Source organism: Rhea pennata, chromosome 6 (genome assembly GCF_028389875.1).
Source record: "Rhea pennata isolate bPtePen1 chromosome 6, bPtePen1.pri, whole genome shotgun sequence".
NCBI classification, from domain to species: domain Eukaryota; kingdom Metazoa; phylum Chordata; class Aves; order Rheiformes; family Rheidae; genus Rhea; species Rhea pennata.
The window spans coordinates 11901958-11921197 of NC_084668.1; the positions used below are offsets into that span (position 1 = coordinate 11901958).

At 39.6% G+C, this 19240-nt stretch overlaps 1 protein-coding gene across 1 annotated transcript in view; it reads left to right on the forward strand.

Moving 5' to 3' along the window:
• Positions 1–766: 766 nt before the first annotated feature.
• The window catches only part of MYLK (myosin light chain kinase), a 151559-nt gene continuing 133085 nt past the window's right edge, over positions 767–19240 (forward strand). The window contains exon 1 of the mRNA XM_062578956.1: positions 767–924. Within this exon, the coding sequence (XP_062434940.1) occupies positions 775–924 (150 nt within the window). The 5' untranslated portion in view covers positions 767–774. The remainder of the gene's footprint in view (positions 925–19240) is intronic.

Sequence of the window (19240 nt, forward strand, 5' to 3'; positions counted from 1 at the left end):
CCTAAATTTTTGATTTCCGTTGACAATAATAGGGTGAATAGCAAAAGAGGTGTCTCTGAAACAGGTCTCTGTAATGAGGTTTTTAAATGCTGTTTCTGTAGCATTATGGTCTTCCTGCTGTTTTCCTGGTCTGTGTGCTATAGAGGGAAGTGCAGCGAGCTAGAGAGTTGGAATTCCTGCAAAAGTATCTGTTATGTACTAGGAGTGCTGTGCTTTAGAGGGAGATACCAGATAGATATTTCTTAAGATCTTTAAAGCATGGTATGAAAAATCAGATTTTCCACATTCCCGCTTGCAGCTTAAATCCAGTGCAAACAGAGGCCTCTATTTCACAAGTACTTGTTTAACACTGGCTCTGCTTTTGAGACTCACTGAATTTTGGTGTATTCCAGGCCAGGAAAATCAAAGTCACATTGCGAAAATATCCTCCTGAAGTAAGTTATTACAGTTTAATGTAGTTGTAAAGGATGGCTTTTGGTTAAGGCGCTAGTCTGGGACTTGAGAGTTCAATCTGAGTTCAGTTCAAGGCTGTGACCCTGCCTGCAACTGTAGGTACATCAGGCAATCTTTTTGGGTCACAGTTCCCCACTCAGAAAATAACACTTGTTACTTTAGACTGAAGATTCTTACTACCTGTATGAATATAACAAACATATAGAAACAGTCTGCCCTGAATCTGGTTCTTAGTTGCAACTGTAATGTAGATAATTAATAAATTAATTGTTCTAAGTTCTGTATCATGACTGTATTTTTGTCTTTTTTGCAGTTCACATCATGGGGGATGTGAAACTGGTGACATCAACTCGAGTTTCCAAAACTGCCCTGACACTCAGCCCTACTGTGCCAGCAGAAGCACCAGCATTTACCCTTCCTCCTCGGAATATCCGAGTGCAGCTGGGAGCCACCGCCAGATTTGAGGGGAAGGTAAGAAATGAAGATGATAGAGGGCTTGTCTGCTTGTTTTTTGTCCTTTCCTGAAGCTGCTTAGTTGGCTGCAGAAAGAGTGAAATTTCTAATTGCGTCTGCATTATAGGACCTTTGCTCTAGAAAAGTGCACCAGTGTTTCCTCTCCTGGCAGGCAGTAAGAGGGGGCAGGAGTACTACAAGTCAGCTTGTGAGTAGAAGAGTGTTTTACTAAGTGTAACCTAGATGAACATCCAAGGCACTGAGCTTAGTTATCAGTGAAAACTGCCTCCAGAGATGGCTCTGATGAGAGATGGTACATGTTATTCTACTGCATATTTATCTCCCTGCCGTCTAAAGTTGCTGCTTTGCAAAACTTCGTATGTAACAAAAGTAACTGTGCTGCAGCATATGCTTCCTAGTAGGCAAACTAGCAGTCTGCAAGGAGAAAAGTTGTGAAATTTTATTTAACCGCACCACCTGCAATACATGTAGCTAATCTGAAAGCAGGAGGAGTTTTTTTCAGAGGAAAGTGATTTGTTCAAGTAAACATGTTACACCAACAGGAATAAAGCTTGTGGGTGATGGTGGGGAGACCCCAGGTTCTCCTTTTCCTTTCATGCTTGGGACACTGAATTGTTCTTATTAGAATCCGTATTTTCTTCATGCTTCAATATCGATTATCATCTCTTTCTTGTTCTGATTATTTCCCTTTCTTCTCATTTAACCCAGATCTTTCTCCTGGAGCCGCCACTTCTTCCTCTTGTCCCTTTAAGTTTCCTCATGTCCCTGTTGTGCTCTGACTGTGTGCTGACAGCTATATTATCTGACTGACAGCAGTCCTGGTCTTTGGAGTGATGAGATGTATCTGACAGAGGCAGGAAACTGCAACTTCATTGTAACAAATGCAAGGGCTAAAAGGAATTTGGGATGTTCATAACTTTCAAAACTCTAACATAAACAGAGAACCAGTAGGGGGCACCTGATATTTACCTTGCTGTTTATGCAAGATCAGGCTAGAAACTGGATTTTTCTCTAGAAACTGCACAAAAACAATTTTTGAAGTATATCAATTTTAAAATGGAAAACCAAAACTTGTAGTTCTCATATTGGGTTTCTTTGAGGAAAAGTTGATATTTTTCATAGAAGGTACATATTTCCAATGAAAGTGTTTAAGCCATAGAACAGTTTGATAGAAAACATTTAGATTTTTTTTTGGAACAATTTACTTTTTATGGGAATTTTAAGACCGTCAGAAACACCTTCTCTGTATATGACACTAGCTGCTCGTAATGCGCATTCCTTTGCTTACTGTGCTTATATCCCTTTTCCATTATTTAACCTTGCTTAGTAGCAAATTCAGTTGAAAAAGGGTGACATACTGCTTCAATTTTTGTTCCATCCTGCAGGCTTTTTATTATTAGTCAAATGGAAGCAACTATAAACTCTAGTTACCTGTTAGTTCACTCTTGTTCAATCACTGCTTTGATTGGAGGAGGGAAGAATTGTTAGTTTTTCAGATCTAGTTTTAAAGTATTAATTCTTCTGGGTGTCATACTCCTGTCCTTTTTATCATTGCCTTGAGTGCTGGATGGGTGAAGTCTAAGGGTTTGTTCTAACAGCTCTGATAAAATGCTCGAGTTATTGTTTAGCCTGTCAGTTCTACTCAGGCTCCTTGAAGGAGCTGAGCTTTGGTTGAGGTCTTGACTTGAACATATTTGAAAATCTAAATTCCAGTTCTACCCATTTGCTGTTTGAGCATGGCTGAATCCCTTAATTTTCCATCCATAAAATGAGGATTATAATAATATACTGGCCACATGCATGTCATGTAGATGAAGTAGCCCTTTATTGCTTAAAGTGCTTTGTAAGTGCTAGGCATTAAGACCACAGCTTTGCTGAAATACATGCGAGGTCTGTAATCACTTTGTGGGAAGTAGCATACGTTACGTTGTATTGCACTGCTTGGCAAACTGAGATTAGACAATTACGGCCACTGCCTTTGGCATTTCAGCCTCTCGCTGTGCATGGGGCATTGACTGGTTTGGCTCAGTGCAGCTTGCTGCCCTGGGGAGCTTCATTTTGCCTCTCTTAGCTAACACAACTGAGAAGAAGCGTGCAACACAGCTGTAGACAAAACAGCAAATCTTTATCATTGAATCAGTTCCAAATTTCCTGGAATCCAAACTAGCTGGAGGCTGCAATATGAACTCGCATTTCTGCGGGAGGGGGAGGGCAAACAATGTACATTACAATAATTGGAAATAGTGAGTAATGGAGCACTGCGTGTTCTCCTTACTACCTTGCGCAAGGAAACTGAGCTTGGTAGTGAGCATACCACTTCAAACTGTCTGGGTGATGTGTTATTTGTAATGTAATGTGGTTGGGGAGCTTGCATTTGGTTCTGTTGCTCCTAGTCTGGTAATGTGACAGGGTGAGGGGACGCAGTGCTACAGGCTGGAGGAACACTGTCACTTCATAACTGCAGTCTGATGAGGTTGCAGTCTACACAGCTCGTATCATCTGGGTCCATCTTTAGCTGCTAGTATGATGTTGCTTTTTCTATTGCTTAACCGTTTTGGAGGTTCAGTAGGACAGTATTCACTAAGATTTAGTGATAGTGATAGCTACTGAACATAGGTTTTTCTGTCCTGGAAAATAGGCTACAGATGTTATGAAGGACTGTTGCTGATTCTCCACTTCATCACACAGTATAAGTATTAAACTAGGCTTAAAAGTTTTAAAAATGGCTAGACAGGAGATTTTCTTCAAAGAGTTCCTCTGCATTGGAATTTATCTTATCAGAAAGAACAAACATTTTGAGAATCCGAGACAGGATATAAATCTGATGCTGTGATGATCCTGTACTCTCATTAAGTGAACAAGGAGGAGAGAGCTCCAAATTCAAACTTTGCCTTTCTTTCCAACAGCACGTAAGATGTGTGAAACACAATTGAAGATGAAGGACAGTTCAGAAATTGAAAAATTTTCTGTAAACATAGGAAATCTGAGATAGAGGGGAACTGCAATTCCTGTTATCAGAAATTCTCTTAATCCCTCCACTACCACCCTGGTTTTCTTACCAACATCTCCTCAGATTTATCCCTATCTGACTGCAGATTTGTTTTCTAGTGTGATGTTTGGGTAGAAAAGTGGCTTCTCATCTTTCATGCATGTGAACACAATTTTGGCCTGGAGCTTTGATTGAGGGGTGCAACCACTTAGTCAAGCAAAGGCAAGGTTACCTTCCCCCAGTGCTCCTCTCACCTCTGCAGCGCAGACCTCTCGGTCATCGATGAGTTGCTGAGCTGATTTTTATGGAAACCTTCCCAAAGTACTGTGGTGTGTTTTGGATTCCTAGTTTGTTAGGAGCTGACTGATGGATTGTTCACTGAACAGCACGTCTGGGGTGAACAGCTCAGGGCAGTAATCGCCCACCTTGTGCTAAGTCATTCTTGCTTGTCAGTTAGAGTCTTTAAGATGCTCCTGAAAAAAAGCAGGCCAAAATAATGTTGCCAGGCTTTGTTTAAGCTGTTTGCATCTCTTAGTCATTGTAATACACAATTAAAAATTTATCAGTGCATTACTGCATTAAATTGTGATTGCATGTCTTTCTAATTCAGTTGTGCATCGCTAGATTTCGTAACTTTCACTGGCCTAATAGTGACTCATGATTTCTTTCTTTGCAGCAAATACTGTTAAGAGTTTCTGTGGCAAGTATTACACAGGAGAAGAGGGAAATTCTGGCCATATTGTAAATTATCAGAGAAGGTGATATTCTGATGCCACAGATACCATTTGAATTCAGATTAGATAGAATTCCCTCCCCTTTCTGACCTGACTTTGGATGATCATAAATTTCACTTTCTACAACTGTGCAGGATACTTTAATGACAATACAGAACACATGGCAATGCTGACCCATAAGTGTAAGAACCTTAACTGTGTTTCTAGTCTAGAAATAAATTAACTTCAGTTTGTCCCACTTTCCTAGACTTAGATGTACTGTTTTATAGCAAAGGTTCAAAGAGTTGGAATAGACCAGTTTGGATGTAAATAATGTAATTTTCCATACAGTCAAATGAAATAAGACTTCTACAAATTTGCATGGTTTTGTGCCAGCTTGCCTGCCTGATTTCTTGGTATCCTGTTCAGAGCAAGTATCCAGCCTGATTTCTTAGTATCCTGCTCTTTGAAAGACTGTGAGCTCAGCGACTTAAGGCTGCTGCCTGTGTTATATCTGAGACTCCATTTTTTTGTAAAGGCCTCTTTCCATCTAGAAATTGAACTTCTAAATATTGGACAACTTTATCCAGCTCTACATTCCCATTCTTTTAGAGGGGAAGGTATGTCTCCACTGTCGAATCTAGCAGTTATTTAAATACTGCCCTGATTCCACTCACATCTGCCTATGCATCTGCCAGAGTGTTGCCATCAGCCTGAGTTGGCCCACACTGGTGTTTAGGCTCTGCGTTTGCTCGGGTTTGTGAGCCTTCCCGTGTTTGTACTAAGGTAGCATGCAAGTCCTCCAGTTCTCTTTTCTGTGTTTTGAGGCACTGAAAGGTTCTTTCATGATTCTCTGGGAAAATCTCAGAAAGCAGCTTGGTTTTCTGCAGTAGAATAAATCACTGGGATCCCAGAGTCCTGGTGATGCGTATAGGTGAGTAGAGCAGCAGTAATGCCTGATCCCAACAGAGCTCTGAACTCTTAGCTACCAACATAAGCTGTTGGCAAATGTTAGCACTTAGATCCCAGTTTCCCATATCCACACTAACTTTTGTATGAGAGGCACAGAGAGGTTAAGAGATCTGTTTAGGTTCCATACAGCAAACTGATAGAAAAGCCAAGAATAGGAAACAGGAATCTTCACTGTTCTCTGACCGCTGAACCACATTCTCTTGATCGTTTCCTCCCTATTTTAAGCTTCAGCTTCTGAGACCAATAAAGCAGTCTGCTGCAGGCTTGCTGCCTTAAAAAAAAAAAAAAAAAAAAAAGTGGTTGACCTCAACAGTCATTTTCAATTGTTAACTCTGTGATTAGCTGCCCACACATAACTTAGCTGAACTTAAATAGCAGTAGAGTCATTACATCAAAAGCATGGTGTGAACATTTCTGATATGTAACTGAGTATCAAGCATTAAAAAATGGGCAAGTTCAAAGAGTGGCAGTTTCCAACAAACCCTTCCCTCTTCAGAGTGATATTAACCTTGTGCATTTGATTGGTGCAAGCAGTTAACTAAACCTCCTTTGGCTGCATAAGTGTATAATTTTTGAGGGTAATATTGACGGTCATTGATTTTATGAGTCTAAAGAATACTTGTGCTAAAGCTGTGCTTGAGGAGAACAGCCAAATGTCATGCTACGGACCACAGACTGATTGCCTAGGGGGCTGGGAAAGAATTTTTTTCTCCTTGGATGAAGCATTGCGCAGTTGGCAACAGTGCATTATGGGTTTTTTCTACTTCATGCAAACCATCATGTATGATGTGTTGCCAGAACTGAGATACCAAACTACTAAATCTAGTCCAGTATTCTAATCTGTGAGCTATGTTTCATGTGAGTCATGTATGGACATAGGTGGTTCAGAGATTGAGTAAATGTTGGATTTAGTAGTTTGGTATTTGCTCCCCGTTAAGTAGTTCCTTTCCTGTTCTTCTCCTCCCCTCCCCTTCAAATAAGGGTTGGTGAACTGGACGGTAAATTTTCAGGTAAGCCAGGTCAATGTCAAATCCTGCCTCTAGTTAATGTGCTTTCTAGTTCTCCCCCGGTGTTGCAACACTCTTGTCTCTGCCTTTTTTTTTTTTTTTCCCCTCACAGTAAGTCCAATGACATGTTTGAACTTGCCAATGTCTGAGCTTCTCTTGCTGCTGGGGGTTGGTTGCACAGATACTGCTTGAAACACGGTGCCTGAAAAAAAATAAACTGAGATTAGATAGGAGGAAATAGGAGGGGACAGGGAAATTTAACTTACCTGTTTTATGATAAAGAGACCAATTTTGTGGTTAAGAAATAAAGGGTAGGGAGGAAGTATTGAAAGGAAGTAGCGTTTGAAGGGGAAAACTACCATAGCATTTTAAAATTTTCATTTGTCTGCTAACAAAAAAACTGAGATCTAACAAATTTGTTTTCTTCTGGCTGCCATACCATTGTTGAGTGGCAAAGCCTCTGTCGTCTTCTCTTTGCTTTGGACTTTGGGCAGCAATGTGTGCTCCAAGCCTCAGTCACAAGCACTCCAGAAATATGCCTTAATTATATTGTATGTCTGCATTTGGGATGGTAGGATCCGAAGTGAGAGAAGCCCAGATAATGACAGAGGACGAGGACATGGCACAAAGTCCTTTGCTGTTGGCATGAGATGTTCACTGTTACTAAATGTACTGCTCAGCTAATTGCATGACGCTGATAGTGGTTTTAGATCTGTATTTTCTGGAGGGATGACTGCTCTGGACCCCATGAGGAAAGACCTCAGGAAGGATCCATATTTTTGTGGGAGATAGTTGTCTGATGAAAGCAAACACTGGAGAAGAGGTAGTGGCAGGACTTGTGCTTAATCTGTAAAACTGCCATGCACTGTGATACTCTCAGAAGCATAATACGAAACACTGAGGCATATTTTTTAAAGAGGAATGAGTGGCAAAAATTGTTGATTTAACTGGAGATTTTACTTGATTATTCTTTCTACCTGCTAGTGAGCATTTTGATAAAATAAATAAACATTTACTGTATATTCAGAAGTTGCTCAAACGTTTTGTGTCAAATAGATACTGGAGAGTATAAAGCTGAAGGCATTTCTCGTATTATGAAAGTAGGAAAATGAACACAAATTAGGTGGCCCTGAACAGCCTATTGCACATCTTTCTTCTGGAGTTTTCTGCAGCTACTTCATCTTCCTTTGTGTAACTTGCTTCACGTTATACTCACTTACCACAGTGCTGATTTTAGCTGTTTGCATATTCTCATGAATAATGCATGCATTATTTTATTTTATACTTCTGTATTGCCATAAAGAAACATTGGCTCAGAAGACATTCAGCTTTTGACAACATGGCCAAAGTGTGGGTGGCTGCTCTGCTGGGGAATGGTCGAAGTGGGATTCGATCAAAATTGTTTCCCTGCAGGGCAACATCTTGCTCCAGAGTTATGCAAAGACCCTTCCCTTCACCAAGTTACACATGCAGCCATGTGCACATCATATGGCCTTCAAGGAAAAACTGCAGAAGGAGGAGTGGCTGCTCAAGAGTTTGGATGAGAGCGGTGATCTGTGTGCTCTGACTCTGCACCTCGGTGTCTTCAACTCAGAAGTTCACACCTGTCTCCCTGTCGCCTATGGGCATCATAATCATATTCAGGACTTTGCAGGAAGAAGCATGTGTGCAGTAAGTGTGTGGGACACTTCCCAGAAACACTGACCTTACTGCACTGTCGCCTGCAATTGATCTGAGCGTGCGCTAAGCAATAGCCAGGATTTCTGGATGTTTGGCAGCTCAGTTTGGTCAGAGCTTTTGCAGAGTTGCTCTGATATGCCAGACCTTCAGAAATCCCAGATAAGGCTAAAAATCCTCAAATTCCAACCAGATAAAATTTCTAAGCAGAAAAGAAGCCATGACTGAGGAAGACTGGACATACTATGTACCTATTCTTAATCTCCATTTCTCAAGATTGTTTATATAATAGAGCCTGTCCTCAGTAACCCACTCACCCCCAAACTGTGGAAGAAATACATTGTTTGCCACTCTCATGTTTATTATTCTGTTTGTTTTCAGTGTTCTTTCCCATTTTGTTTATATATAACCAGTTGGGACAGAGACTCTTTGCTACTCTGTACAATACAAAGCAGAATGGCTCTCTGTTTTTGGTTGATTTAAGAACCACTGTAATAATTAAAGTAACTTTAAAAACTGATTTTTTTTAACAATACTATGGTTAGACCCTTTTAAGGACCACTCAATAATAAACATGGAGTTAACAAGAATCTCTTACTTTGTATGCTATCTATCCAAACCAGTATTGTTTTAACTCAAGCCAGAACATACATCAGCTAATATTGTCAAGTGTGTCTTACCATTAGACTTGATTTTGAAGGCAATAGTTTTCATTGGTAGGGATTTCTGGACTTGCTGTTTTTCTGTAGTCCTTAAACATAAATCAAAGAAAAATTTCTTAAGTTGTGTTTTGAAATATTTGCAGAGGAAAAGAAGATAAATATTTGTATTGTGGTGTAAAGGAGGTTCAGTCTTTTACAGAAGTGGTGATGGAATAAACACCAAGAGTAATCATGAAGTCTGCAGTGTAGGGAAGAGAGGATAAAAATGTCCAAAAAAGAAATAAAAGAAAATCGAGATACACCCCAAGAGAAAGAGAGCTAATCAGCATATCCTAAATAGCAGGACAAAAGTAGTATGTTCAGAAATTGACTGTATAAGTCAAAGTAGAAGTGGTCAGTGTAATTTTTCTTGTTTTTCTTTTTACTAGTCCCATGATGTTTAATCATCAATCTCTTAAATTTCAACAAAGTCTTATTAGATTCTTCAATTCTGCCTTTAATTTGAAAAATATCATCATCTTTTCCAGGCCATTTTCCCTTCCCCTGGGCCAGTGCATAAGTCTCTGTTGTGGTCAGTTCTACTGGCAAACTCATCATGTAGCACTGGGCTTTCTTATTTAAATAAAAGTTCTTAGCAGCACATGAAACATGACTGCAACTTATCATTATGATGTCTAAAAATTGCGTATTTAGGGGAATTGTGCATTTGGTTCCTTTCACGGTTGTAATAGATTGAAAGCTTAAAGAAGAAGACCTAGTAACTGGAAGTACTGGAATAAGAGGAGTGAAATAGGGGAAGATTTTTTTTTTTCCCTCTCCAGAGACGTCTCCTGTGGGGGGAAAAATGAACTTCATATTTTCTCTTACTAGCTGACAAAAATGGTAGAGTGGATTACTTCTCATCAGATTGTGTATTCAGCTAACCCATAATATGTTTGTCTTCTCTAACAGTAAGTAAAGCTTCAGCTTTGTTCAAGTACCTTGCCTTGGTCTGACTGATGTGACCACAAAGGTGAGGCAGGAGGCTCACCACCTCATGCAACCTTGGGAGCATGTTCAATAGCAAAGTATGCATCTGATGACCTGTAAATGTGGTTGTGAGAGTTTGCCTGGCCTAAATTAAACCAAATTGTAGTTTTTGATACAATCCTGCTTTTCCTATCTAGAAAAGAAAGTAGTTGTTAATAGACAACAAACATGAATCGTTTGAAATCTTTGTACAGAAGGCCACATGTGGACAAGGTTTATATTCACACTCATCATCATTCACTGCTATTTGTCCAGTCCACACTCGCTCTATCATTAGACTCCAAAGCTAAAAATTTGATATGTTACTTGGTTCTGTTCACTGATGAGTGGAACATGAAGTTTAGAAACCTACTGCGCAGAAAAAAAAAAAAAAACCGCCAAACAAACACCCCTCACACACCAAAAATGAGCAATATACTCCACCCTGCTTCCTCCTCCTTGCCATGTAAACTGCTGGATCCCTGTCATTGGAGAAGTGCATGCTGAATAGAAGATAATGTTTTCTGTGAATCATGTACAAATGAACCCATTCATGAAGGAGAGAAACTAGGCAGTGAATCTAGTGTAAAAAAATTCAGGCCATTCCTTAGTCTTCCAATTTGACTTTCTAACTCTCAGACTTTCTGCTTGAGGAGTGTATTTCATAAAAGAGGTGTGCTAGACAGATGAGGTCCTATTCTTCGCACATACAGAATGGAAAACCTTGAGATGAAGAAGGGTGAATCCCAGCTGCTTCTCTTTTTCCAAGGAGGAGCTCACAGGGAAGAAGACTTATTTATTTGTTTATTATTTTTATTGCTTCTGGAAGAAACACTTGCAGTGCTAGTGGAAAATGAAGCATTGTCTCATTCTAGAAAGAAATGAAAATCTGTTGTTTATTTGTGGAAAGAAATTCTGTAGATTTGCCAGATGCCTGAACCATAACCATTTTCTGACTCCTGCCGCATGGCAAGATGAATGAAGCTACTGCTTCAGCTCACCAGGGCAGCTGTGTGGGGGCCCACAATACTATATCTGAAGGTGTCTCGTGTAGGAAATAACCTTTTGGAAAGGAGTGAGACTGCTATCTGGGGTGGTGGTTGGTGAGAAGGAAATGACTTCCCTTGCTGTGCTGTCAGAACTCACATTTTACAGCTTTTTGCACTAGTATGAGCTGGAAAATCAAGGCATTCCAGTGACTGGTTGTCCCTGAGATGACTAATCCAGTGCAAGTGCCTACCTAAGCATGCTGAATTTATTCTTCTGTGAAACTTGAGAACTCATTTTCATTATATCTGGGATGGAGTATGTGGCAGTACTCCTCGTCTCTCCTGTGGTCAGTAATCTGGTAGTTAGAGGATGAGATTCCTGAGATGATAGGAAGCCTGTTTTTTGTTCTTTTCAGTCTAAAGTTCAAAGCTTTCAACCTGATCGGAAACCTAATTGCTAAGTTAATTGATTATGTTGGGTGGAAGGCGCTCAAACTCTATATGGTGCAGGAGGAATACGGCCATCTATCTCAGTGACCAGTTTTCCATGGACTGTTTCTGTAGTAAAATAGTTACTGAAATTGATATTAGGGATAGCCTGGAGTCTGGGCCTCCAAAGTCCTTCTGTGGATCTATCTCCAAGTGACCTGTCCAAGGCCTACTAAAAGTTGGTGATAGAGCAATGAATTAAATCGTGTTTCTTAACTCAGAAGTTAGTAACCTGACCTGTGGGCTACCCATTCCACATTAAGGATATGTTGTAGTGAGATTCTTGAGCTGATGTAATTTCTTATGCCTTTCTTCTTCAAAAAGGTTTTAGAAATATGCACACTGCATTAGCAAGTGAACACCTGGAAATGTTTCATTTTCAAAAAAAAAAAAAAAAAAATCTGTTTCTAGTCTCTCTGGTGATGAAGGTGATAGCTTCACTCCCGGTAAATCAGTGCATTGCTGTAAAGCTGCAACCAGCCAAAACAAAGCAATCCTTGTCTTCTGAAAATACTTCAGCCAAGAGAAACGAGGAATGAGGAATCTAGCCTGGCACAAATTCCAAGTAAAGTCAGCTTTGCATGTCTTAGTCACTTTATATAGAGATCTTTGTAGTTCATGTGCAGACTGAGGTGAAGTGGGGAAATAAATTCCGTCATCTATCTTTCTAAATTTCCCTTACTTTTCTGCACCTTTTCATCTACAATAGTAAATGTTACTTTTATTCATTACAAATACAACAGTTGAACTTACTAGAACAGTAATTAAAAGTCATACTGTATGCTTATGGTCAACGTATGCACAACCTTCCCTGTAAGGATGACAACGATGTGCAAATGTAGTCCAAGGAAAATGGAGAAGCCAACACTGAGAAATTAAATACTGTTCATGGTAACCTGACTGTTGGTCACAGAATATCAAGCTGCTTTGATCCAGCTCTGTACTCTGTCTCTTGACTTATGTTGAAGTGTTTGGAAAGGTGATTTTCTTGCAGCTCCGCAGCGGAGTGTCCAGTGATAATTGTGTAGCCTGAGAGCCTTGCGTTCTTTCCATGTGCACCATAATACACAAGCACTCCTATAAATATGGTGCTGTTATAATTTATATTGTTCTTGCCAAGATTAGAGTATTAGTGTGATGCCCTCGCTATTTTGTAAACACTTGGTAAAGAAAAGGGGATGCTTTTACAGTAGTATCTGACATCTTGTATCTGAAATCATTTGTATCACGTTTCCCATACTCATCAGACTTAAATGATGAATCTGGAATTTTCCTAAAGATTGCATACTTTTGGTCAATGAAATAAAACTGAACTGCTGGGAACTTTACTAAACAGGAGTTCAATATGCTTAAGCTTGATTCTTCTGTCTATATAATTTCTTCTGTTCCTTTATAAAAGAATAACTCAGCAGTTTGTTTCTACTGGAGGACAAACAAATATTTCAAAACCAAGTTAAATTAAAAGCCAGGCCACTGGTTTTAATAAGCCAGTAAGCAATAAAAATTATGATAACATCTTGGAAAGGGAGATTAAAGAATGATGGTGAATGGTATTGATTTTTGCGTATTTCATGGTAGCACTTAAAGAGCCTAATCCAGCTGGAGTCCTACTGTATGTTTGCTGATAGTATTTAACACAAACACATACTGGAGTGGAGTTGGTCCCTGCTCAGGTGACCTTTCTGTCTGAAACAATGGAGGAAATAGTGACACTCACCCTCCTTGACACCCAGGTGAGGTTCTGAGACACAGAGGTATTTTCTTGTTTGTGCAAGATCACTTAAAGTGCATGCGTGGGTTAGGAACCGGACTGCACTCCTGGAGTTCGGTTCTCATCTGCTACCTTAAATGTGAGCCTGTCTGTCTTTGGAAGTAGATGTCTCTGCAACAAATACTTGTCGCTTTTTGAAGAGAAAGTTACAATTTCTAAGCAGGTGAAAATGTCACCAATATCTTGGTGACTGCCCTTGGACTGTGAGTATCACTTAATGAGAGTACAGTGGCAGAAATAGGTCCCTAGTGCCCTGATACAAGAGCTGTTCTAGTTTGTTTGCCTGTTGGGATATGGTAATGGGGAGAAGTAGATGAAGATTTGTCTCCTTGGAAGACTATTACATAATCAAGCGTTTAACGGAAAACATTATGTTGGGTTTGTTCTGGTCTTTCAGTCAGGATGCCAGTGACTTCAGTTAGATGGAGCTCTATTGAAAGCACGTGCAGAGTAAGCGCTTTTTTCCACAACCTAAACAAATGTAGCTATTTCTGAGTGCGCTTGTGTGTTGCTCTTACCAAGACCACAGCAATTTTACTTTTGAGAGAAAGCACTAGAAAGGAGAGGAAAGCCCACAAAATTTCTCTTGAACTCAGCCTTTCTATAAATATTTATTCTGGACTGCTGAGCTAGAAGCTCATAGCTACATCAATTTATATTTCGGTTAGTGCGCTAAGATTTTCTTATAAGCAGTTTTTGCTTAGCGGCTTATTTTTAATGCAGCAATTTATCTATTGTACTGTACAAGTTATCTTTGCTAAGCTGTTAAGTTTTTGTGCTAAGACTATAAAGCTTAACTATAAATTTTACAGATTTTTATAGGATAAAAGCATCGCTGAGAGATGGTAAGAAGCAGTTGATGTTTTATAGGGGGCTTGTGTGTGAAAGTCTTAAATACTTAATACATAGCAGTAAGTTAGAATAAACAATGCAATGAGAAATGCTAAATGTTTAGGATATGTAATGTATTCATATTTTCACACTCCAGTATTGCATTTTATACACTTGTATGTTCATATCAGTTGTATTTTTTAATGAAACTTAAACAAGCAACATGTCATGCCCAGTCTGGTTGCTAGCCCTAGAAAGTAGCAGTAGCAGTGGGGACAGTACAACTAACTGAGAAGAATGTTTATAACCTACCCAGGACACTGCCTTTGCCAGCAGCATTCGTTGCTATTGGCGGACAGTCTTCAAATGAACGTTGAGCTGTGCACTCAGCTCGGCAACACGAAGCAGTTTCAGTGTTTTCTGTGGCTGCTGCCAGACTACTAAATTGCAGGAAATAAATCTTGTCTGGCTGGAAATTGATAAGAGTACAGACATGTTCATTCAGAGTGAAGGGTTTCTATTACCACCTTACAGCCCAGATGTGGATTGCTGCCCTCAGTTATGGATTTCATTGCTACAAAGCCTATTTTCCAGTAGTTGTGTTTCGTGTGCAGAAAGAAAGCAGGTTTATTTATTTTTATTAATTTTCCACGGTAAATCTTGCGTGGTGTGTATACATAGTGTATAAATTTATACAGATTCCTTGCCTGCAAGTAGCATGTATTGATGCAGTGTTCCCAAAAGTAGCATCCCTAAGCTAGGAACATATGAAGATGCAAGCTGTTCTGGTCAGTGCTCTCTGCAAATAACTGGTGCTGTTTAGTATTGCTTATTTGTGGTATCTCTGGAGTTTCTTGACCTGAAGATGTCCCAGTCTCAAGCTGTGGTGCAGAGTTTGTCTGGATTGTGTGAGATAATAAAGCTAAATATTTACAATTTTCCTCCAAAGTAGTGGGATCACATGCACATGTTGCTAGTGACAGAGTGTAATCCGGGAGTTAATTTCAGCTTGTGTATGTTGGGGGGGTCTCCTGGTTTGTGCACTTTGGTCTCAACTTGATCTTCATCCACCTTTCTGAGTTCTTCCTGAATGATCTACAACTGATGTTAAAAATCTTTTTCTTAGATGTTAAAAGCTGAAGTATCTATGAGGGGAAGAGGGGAGACAGTTTTTCAGTGTGCTTTCTCGTATGTTAAACTGTTTTACATTTGAGCTTTTTTTCTAGGGCTGCCAAATAAAACTTACAAACAAAAGTAGCAGCAAACACAGTAACTCAGTCTTTTCTGTCGAAGTGGAAATGAATGAACTGCTTTGGGTATTCAGACAGCTCTCACAACACAGCGAAACTCTGGTCTAACTTTTCAAAATCTCGTTTTTCTGCAGCAGAGATTCCCACAGTTCTGAAATGAACACTGCTCCCATCAGGAAAGTTCTGGCATACTCCTAACCTCATTGATAGAGGATAGAGTTAAAGCAGTTGCTTAATTTGGTAACATTTGATGGGTATCTTGATTCAGGATAATCAAAGATGGAGGGGAAAGGAGTGAGGGAGTCAGATGTTTTAGATGCTTGCTGGGGTACCTGGAACAATTAGTACGAGATCTCTCCATTCAGCAGCCACAGTTATTTCCCTTTGAATTCATTTGTATTCTTACTGCATAATCCTGAATGACCCATAATCACTCATAAGTCTGGCTATTGCTTTTTTGGCATTTTAAACTATTCAAACTGTTTGGCACCCCATAAAATTTAACACATTTTAAAAGGCCTTAACACCAGTCCCCAGTTCATCAATGAAGAAAGCTTCCTCTTTGACACAGAAAACCCTCAAAAATCCACAGATTTTTTATGTTTGTTTTGGGGGTGGCAGTGGTGTTTTTTTTTAACTTTGATTTGGGAGGGGCTTAGAAGCAGGGAACTTACTGTGGCCTTCTGTGGTGTCCAGCGTGGCTGTTAACATTGTCATCTTTGTAACAATGTTTTGCAAGCTTCTAGTTCTGTTACAGATAGTATTAGGTGATGCTGATGAGCTTCTGTCATTATTCAAAGTATGAAGAGCAGCTGTTCTCCTGTGCTGCACCTTCAGTTCAGTCCAGGTCTAGATTGTTTATGGCAAATCTTTTGGCAGGGAGAAAGTAGGGTCAGATGATTTGATCTGAGGTTACTGAATATGGAAACCTAGTTTCCTTTCAGTGTGAGTTTGGCAAATTCTCTGAGGGTTTCTACATCTCATTTCCTCAGCTGTGAAATCAGAGCGACGTTTTCCCACATATGACGGCTATGGAACAGAGACAGTCTTCAGCATGTACATAACTCAGTATTCTGCACACTGTTCTGGTTTGTGACAAGGTATCAGAATTTCACCACTTTGCTTGTCATCTTTGTGTGTCAAGTGTAGCTTATTAAAACATGCAACAACTTCAGGGGAGCAGCAGGCTGGACAGTATTGGGGAGTGAGTGAGGGAGCTAGCCTGAACTTCTCCTAGACTTTGGCAAAGGTTTAAGGCATCTGACTGCTTTTGATTTGCCAGCCCAAACAAACTTCAAAAAATAGGGGAAGACTTGGGACAATGTCTGAAGATAGATCTAAAGAGTAACAGAGATTCAACATACTTATAACCCCATGGTAAGTGCAGAAAAGTTGTATTTCAATGGGAGAGGGGGGGGAAAAATGCAGGCGAGCTATATGGGCTCTTTGCATAAAACTTGCCCCGTGTGTTTACAGCGGTAGGTCAACTGGCTACAGTGTGGAAAAGTAGAAAGGCAGATGTTGCCTCTGGAATCACTAATTAAAGCTCCATCAGAAAGCCACCACCATTCTGGGACTGCAACACTTGTGTGAAAATGCCTGCATTAGTGTAACGGATGTTTAGGAACATTATCAGGTCCATTAACTGATTAATTATATAGATACACAGAATTGTGTTCCTCTGTACAGTGTGTGTTCTCCTTCTGTCCGGTGTACTGCAAAGGGTAGAGTGCACCTTAATAGCATTCCCTGTTCCATCTGAATAATGTTTAAAATTATTTTGGAGCTGTCTGAAGAGGCCTAACACAGTGCTACCTCAAATGCAATAAATTTAAACTAATTCTTTAGATGAAATAAAACTTTAATTTGGGAAAAGCACCTAGGCATATGATTAATTCCAAAAGATTTAAGTACAGCTTAAGCATATTCTTAAGAACTACATTGATTGGGACTCATATCTGAACTTAGAAATGAAATTTGCAACTCTGAAATTCCACTTGAGTCCTTTGGAAGAGAGATGGACTTGTTGACATTAAGGTTCCTGGGAAGGCATTGCCTTATTCAGATAACTAGCTATATTCTGGTTACTAAACACTCAATCAATATACGTGCACCTCTAGGAACTCTCCACACTGAATTTTACAAGAAATTATTGTTAAATAAAAAGATACGAAGAGAAATGAAGTGCAGCTGTGGTCTACTTTTTGGTTAGCAGACCATGTCTTCCATGGATAGGTCATCAAATTTTTCCTGTTGGAAGTACTGTAAATGCTCATTCCCCTAAAGAATGGTGCTGGCATGTGTCGTGCTCAGCACCTCTGTAATCTGCGAAAAGGGGTTGAATTGTGACATATTAAAAATTGCAGATCGAGCAGAACTATTTAAGAGAGTCAGAGCTAAAACTAGTGAAGAGAGATCTGCAAAAGGCTCCTATTCTGTTGAGTGCCTGGACTATAATGCCATTTGGCCTTGATATAGAAAGGCATGAAGTAGAAAAATAATGCATACCTAGTGTGCTTTTTATTAGCTATTACCACTCAGAAGAGAGATTTTCCCCTGAACAGCTCTCTGATTAATCAGCTTAGGCTAAGGAAAATACAGCCATTAGGATGTTAAAAATTACTTGGAAAGAAAAGTGGACTGTGTCACTCCAGAAATCTGTGTGCTCCTCATCTTGGATATTTCATGGAGTTCTGGTCTTTCCCAACCTTAAGTTAGAAGAGAGACAGGAACTTTGATTAGGACTATTGGAGGTATTTAGTGGCATCTGGTACAAGCACAGAATAATTAAACTAGGGCTCTTCAGTTGAATAAAACAAGCAGAGAAGGATTTGATACAGTTCTATGCAATGTTGAATGATGTGGAAGTAAATAATGTTTGTTTGCTATTTCCCAAAATGTAAGTAGTATGGAGGCACAGTGAAATATCAGACAGCACGGTTAAAGCAAATCAGAGGTAATTTTTTTGGTTGATATAGTTAGACTAAGAATTCATTGCTGGAAGATACCTTGGAGGAAAAGCATTGATGAATTCAAAAAGTTTAGTAGTATCATGGAGGATATTGATGGGTATTATCTTATTATGTTGGCCTGGATGCAACTGCAAATTGACAAGATCTGTGGATGTCTTTGTGCCAGTCACAAAAAGGAGAGGCTAGGAGAGAATCAGTTGATGCATATACTGTTTTTATACTATTGCTCTTTGGCATATTACCATGGCTACTCTCGGGTTCAGGGCCTAGGTTAGAGGAACCTTTAGCCTTATCCAGTACAGATATTTTTATACATTTCTGATCTGCTGTTTATCCATTTGAAGCCACATGCAGTATTTTTTAAATCTGGATATTTACCTCTTTTGTTTATATTTTTTTCTGCTTTGACCCTTGAGAGTTTTAGTTTAGGATTTTTATAATGCTTGATCTTGGGCTTTAAGGTTTGTATCCTTGATCTGAGGTCTGGGAAGAGGGGTCCTCAAATACGCTATATTCTGTACTAGGGAAGGGATAAATCTAATTATGTGTTGTTTTACTGAACACTGTACTTCTGTTCCCTTTTACTTCATCTTCCGCATACCTCTAGCCAAGTGTATAGATATTTCTATCATTTTAATCCTTAAAATTTGGGTGGAGGGAAGAGAGTGAAGGAATGCTGAATTTTTGTGGAAACCAAGGTTGACTTGAAAAGGGTGTATTTCAGTATCGACCCTTCTGCTGTTCACACAGTGCTGTACATGCAGCCTGGGAGGCCTGACCAAGCCTGTGCGAATGTTGTACTAAGCTACTGCACTTGCTTAAACTTGAATGCTCCAGAGCATAACTTCTGGCTACTCTCTAAATTCCCACTATGTGCAGGAGGCATATCTAGTTTGGGGATCATCTCATAGCTTGACATTTTTGGATGGAAAATACAAACCAGCTTTTTTCCTATCTTTTGTGTAAAGCTTCACAAACGTTTA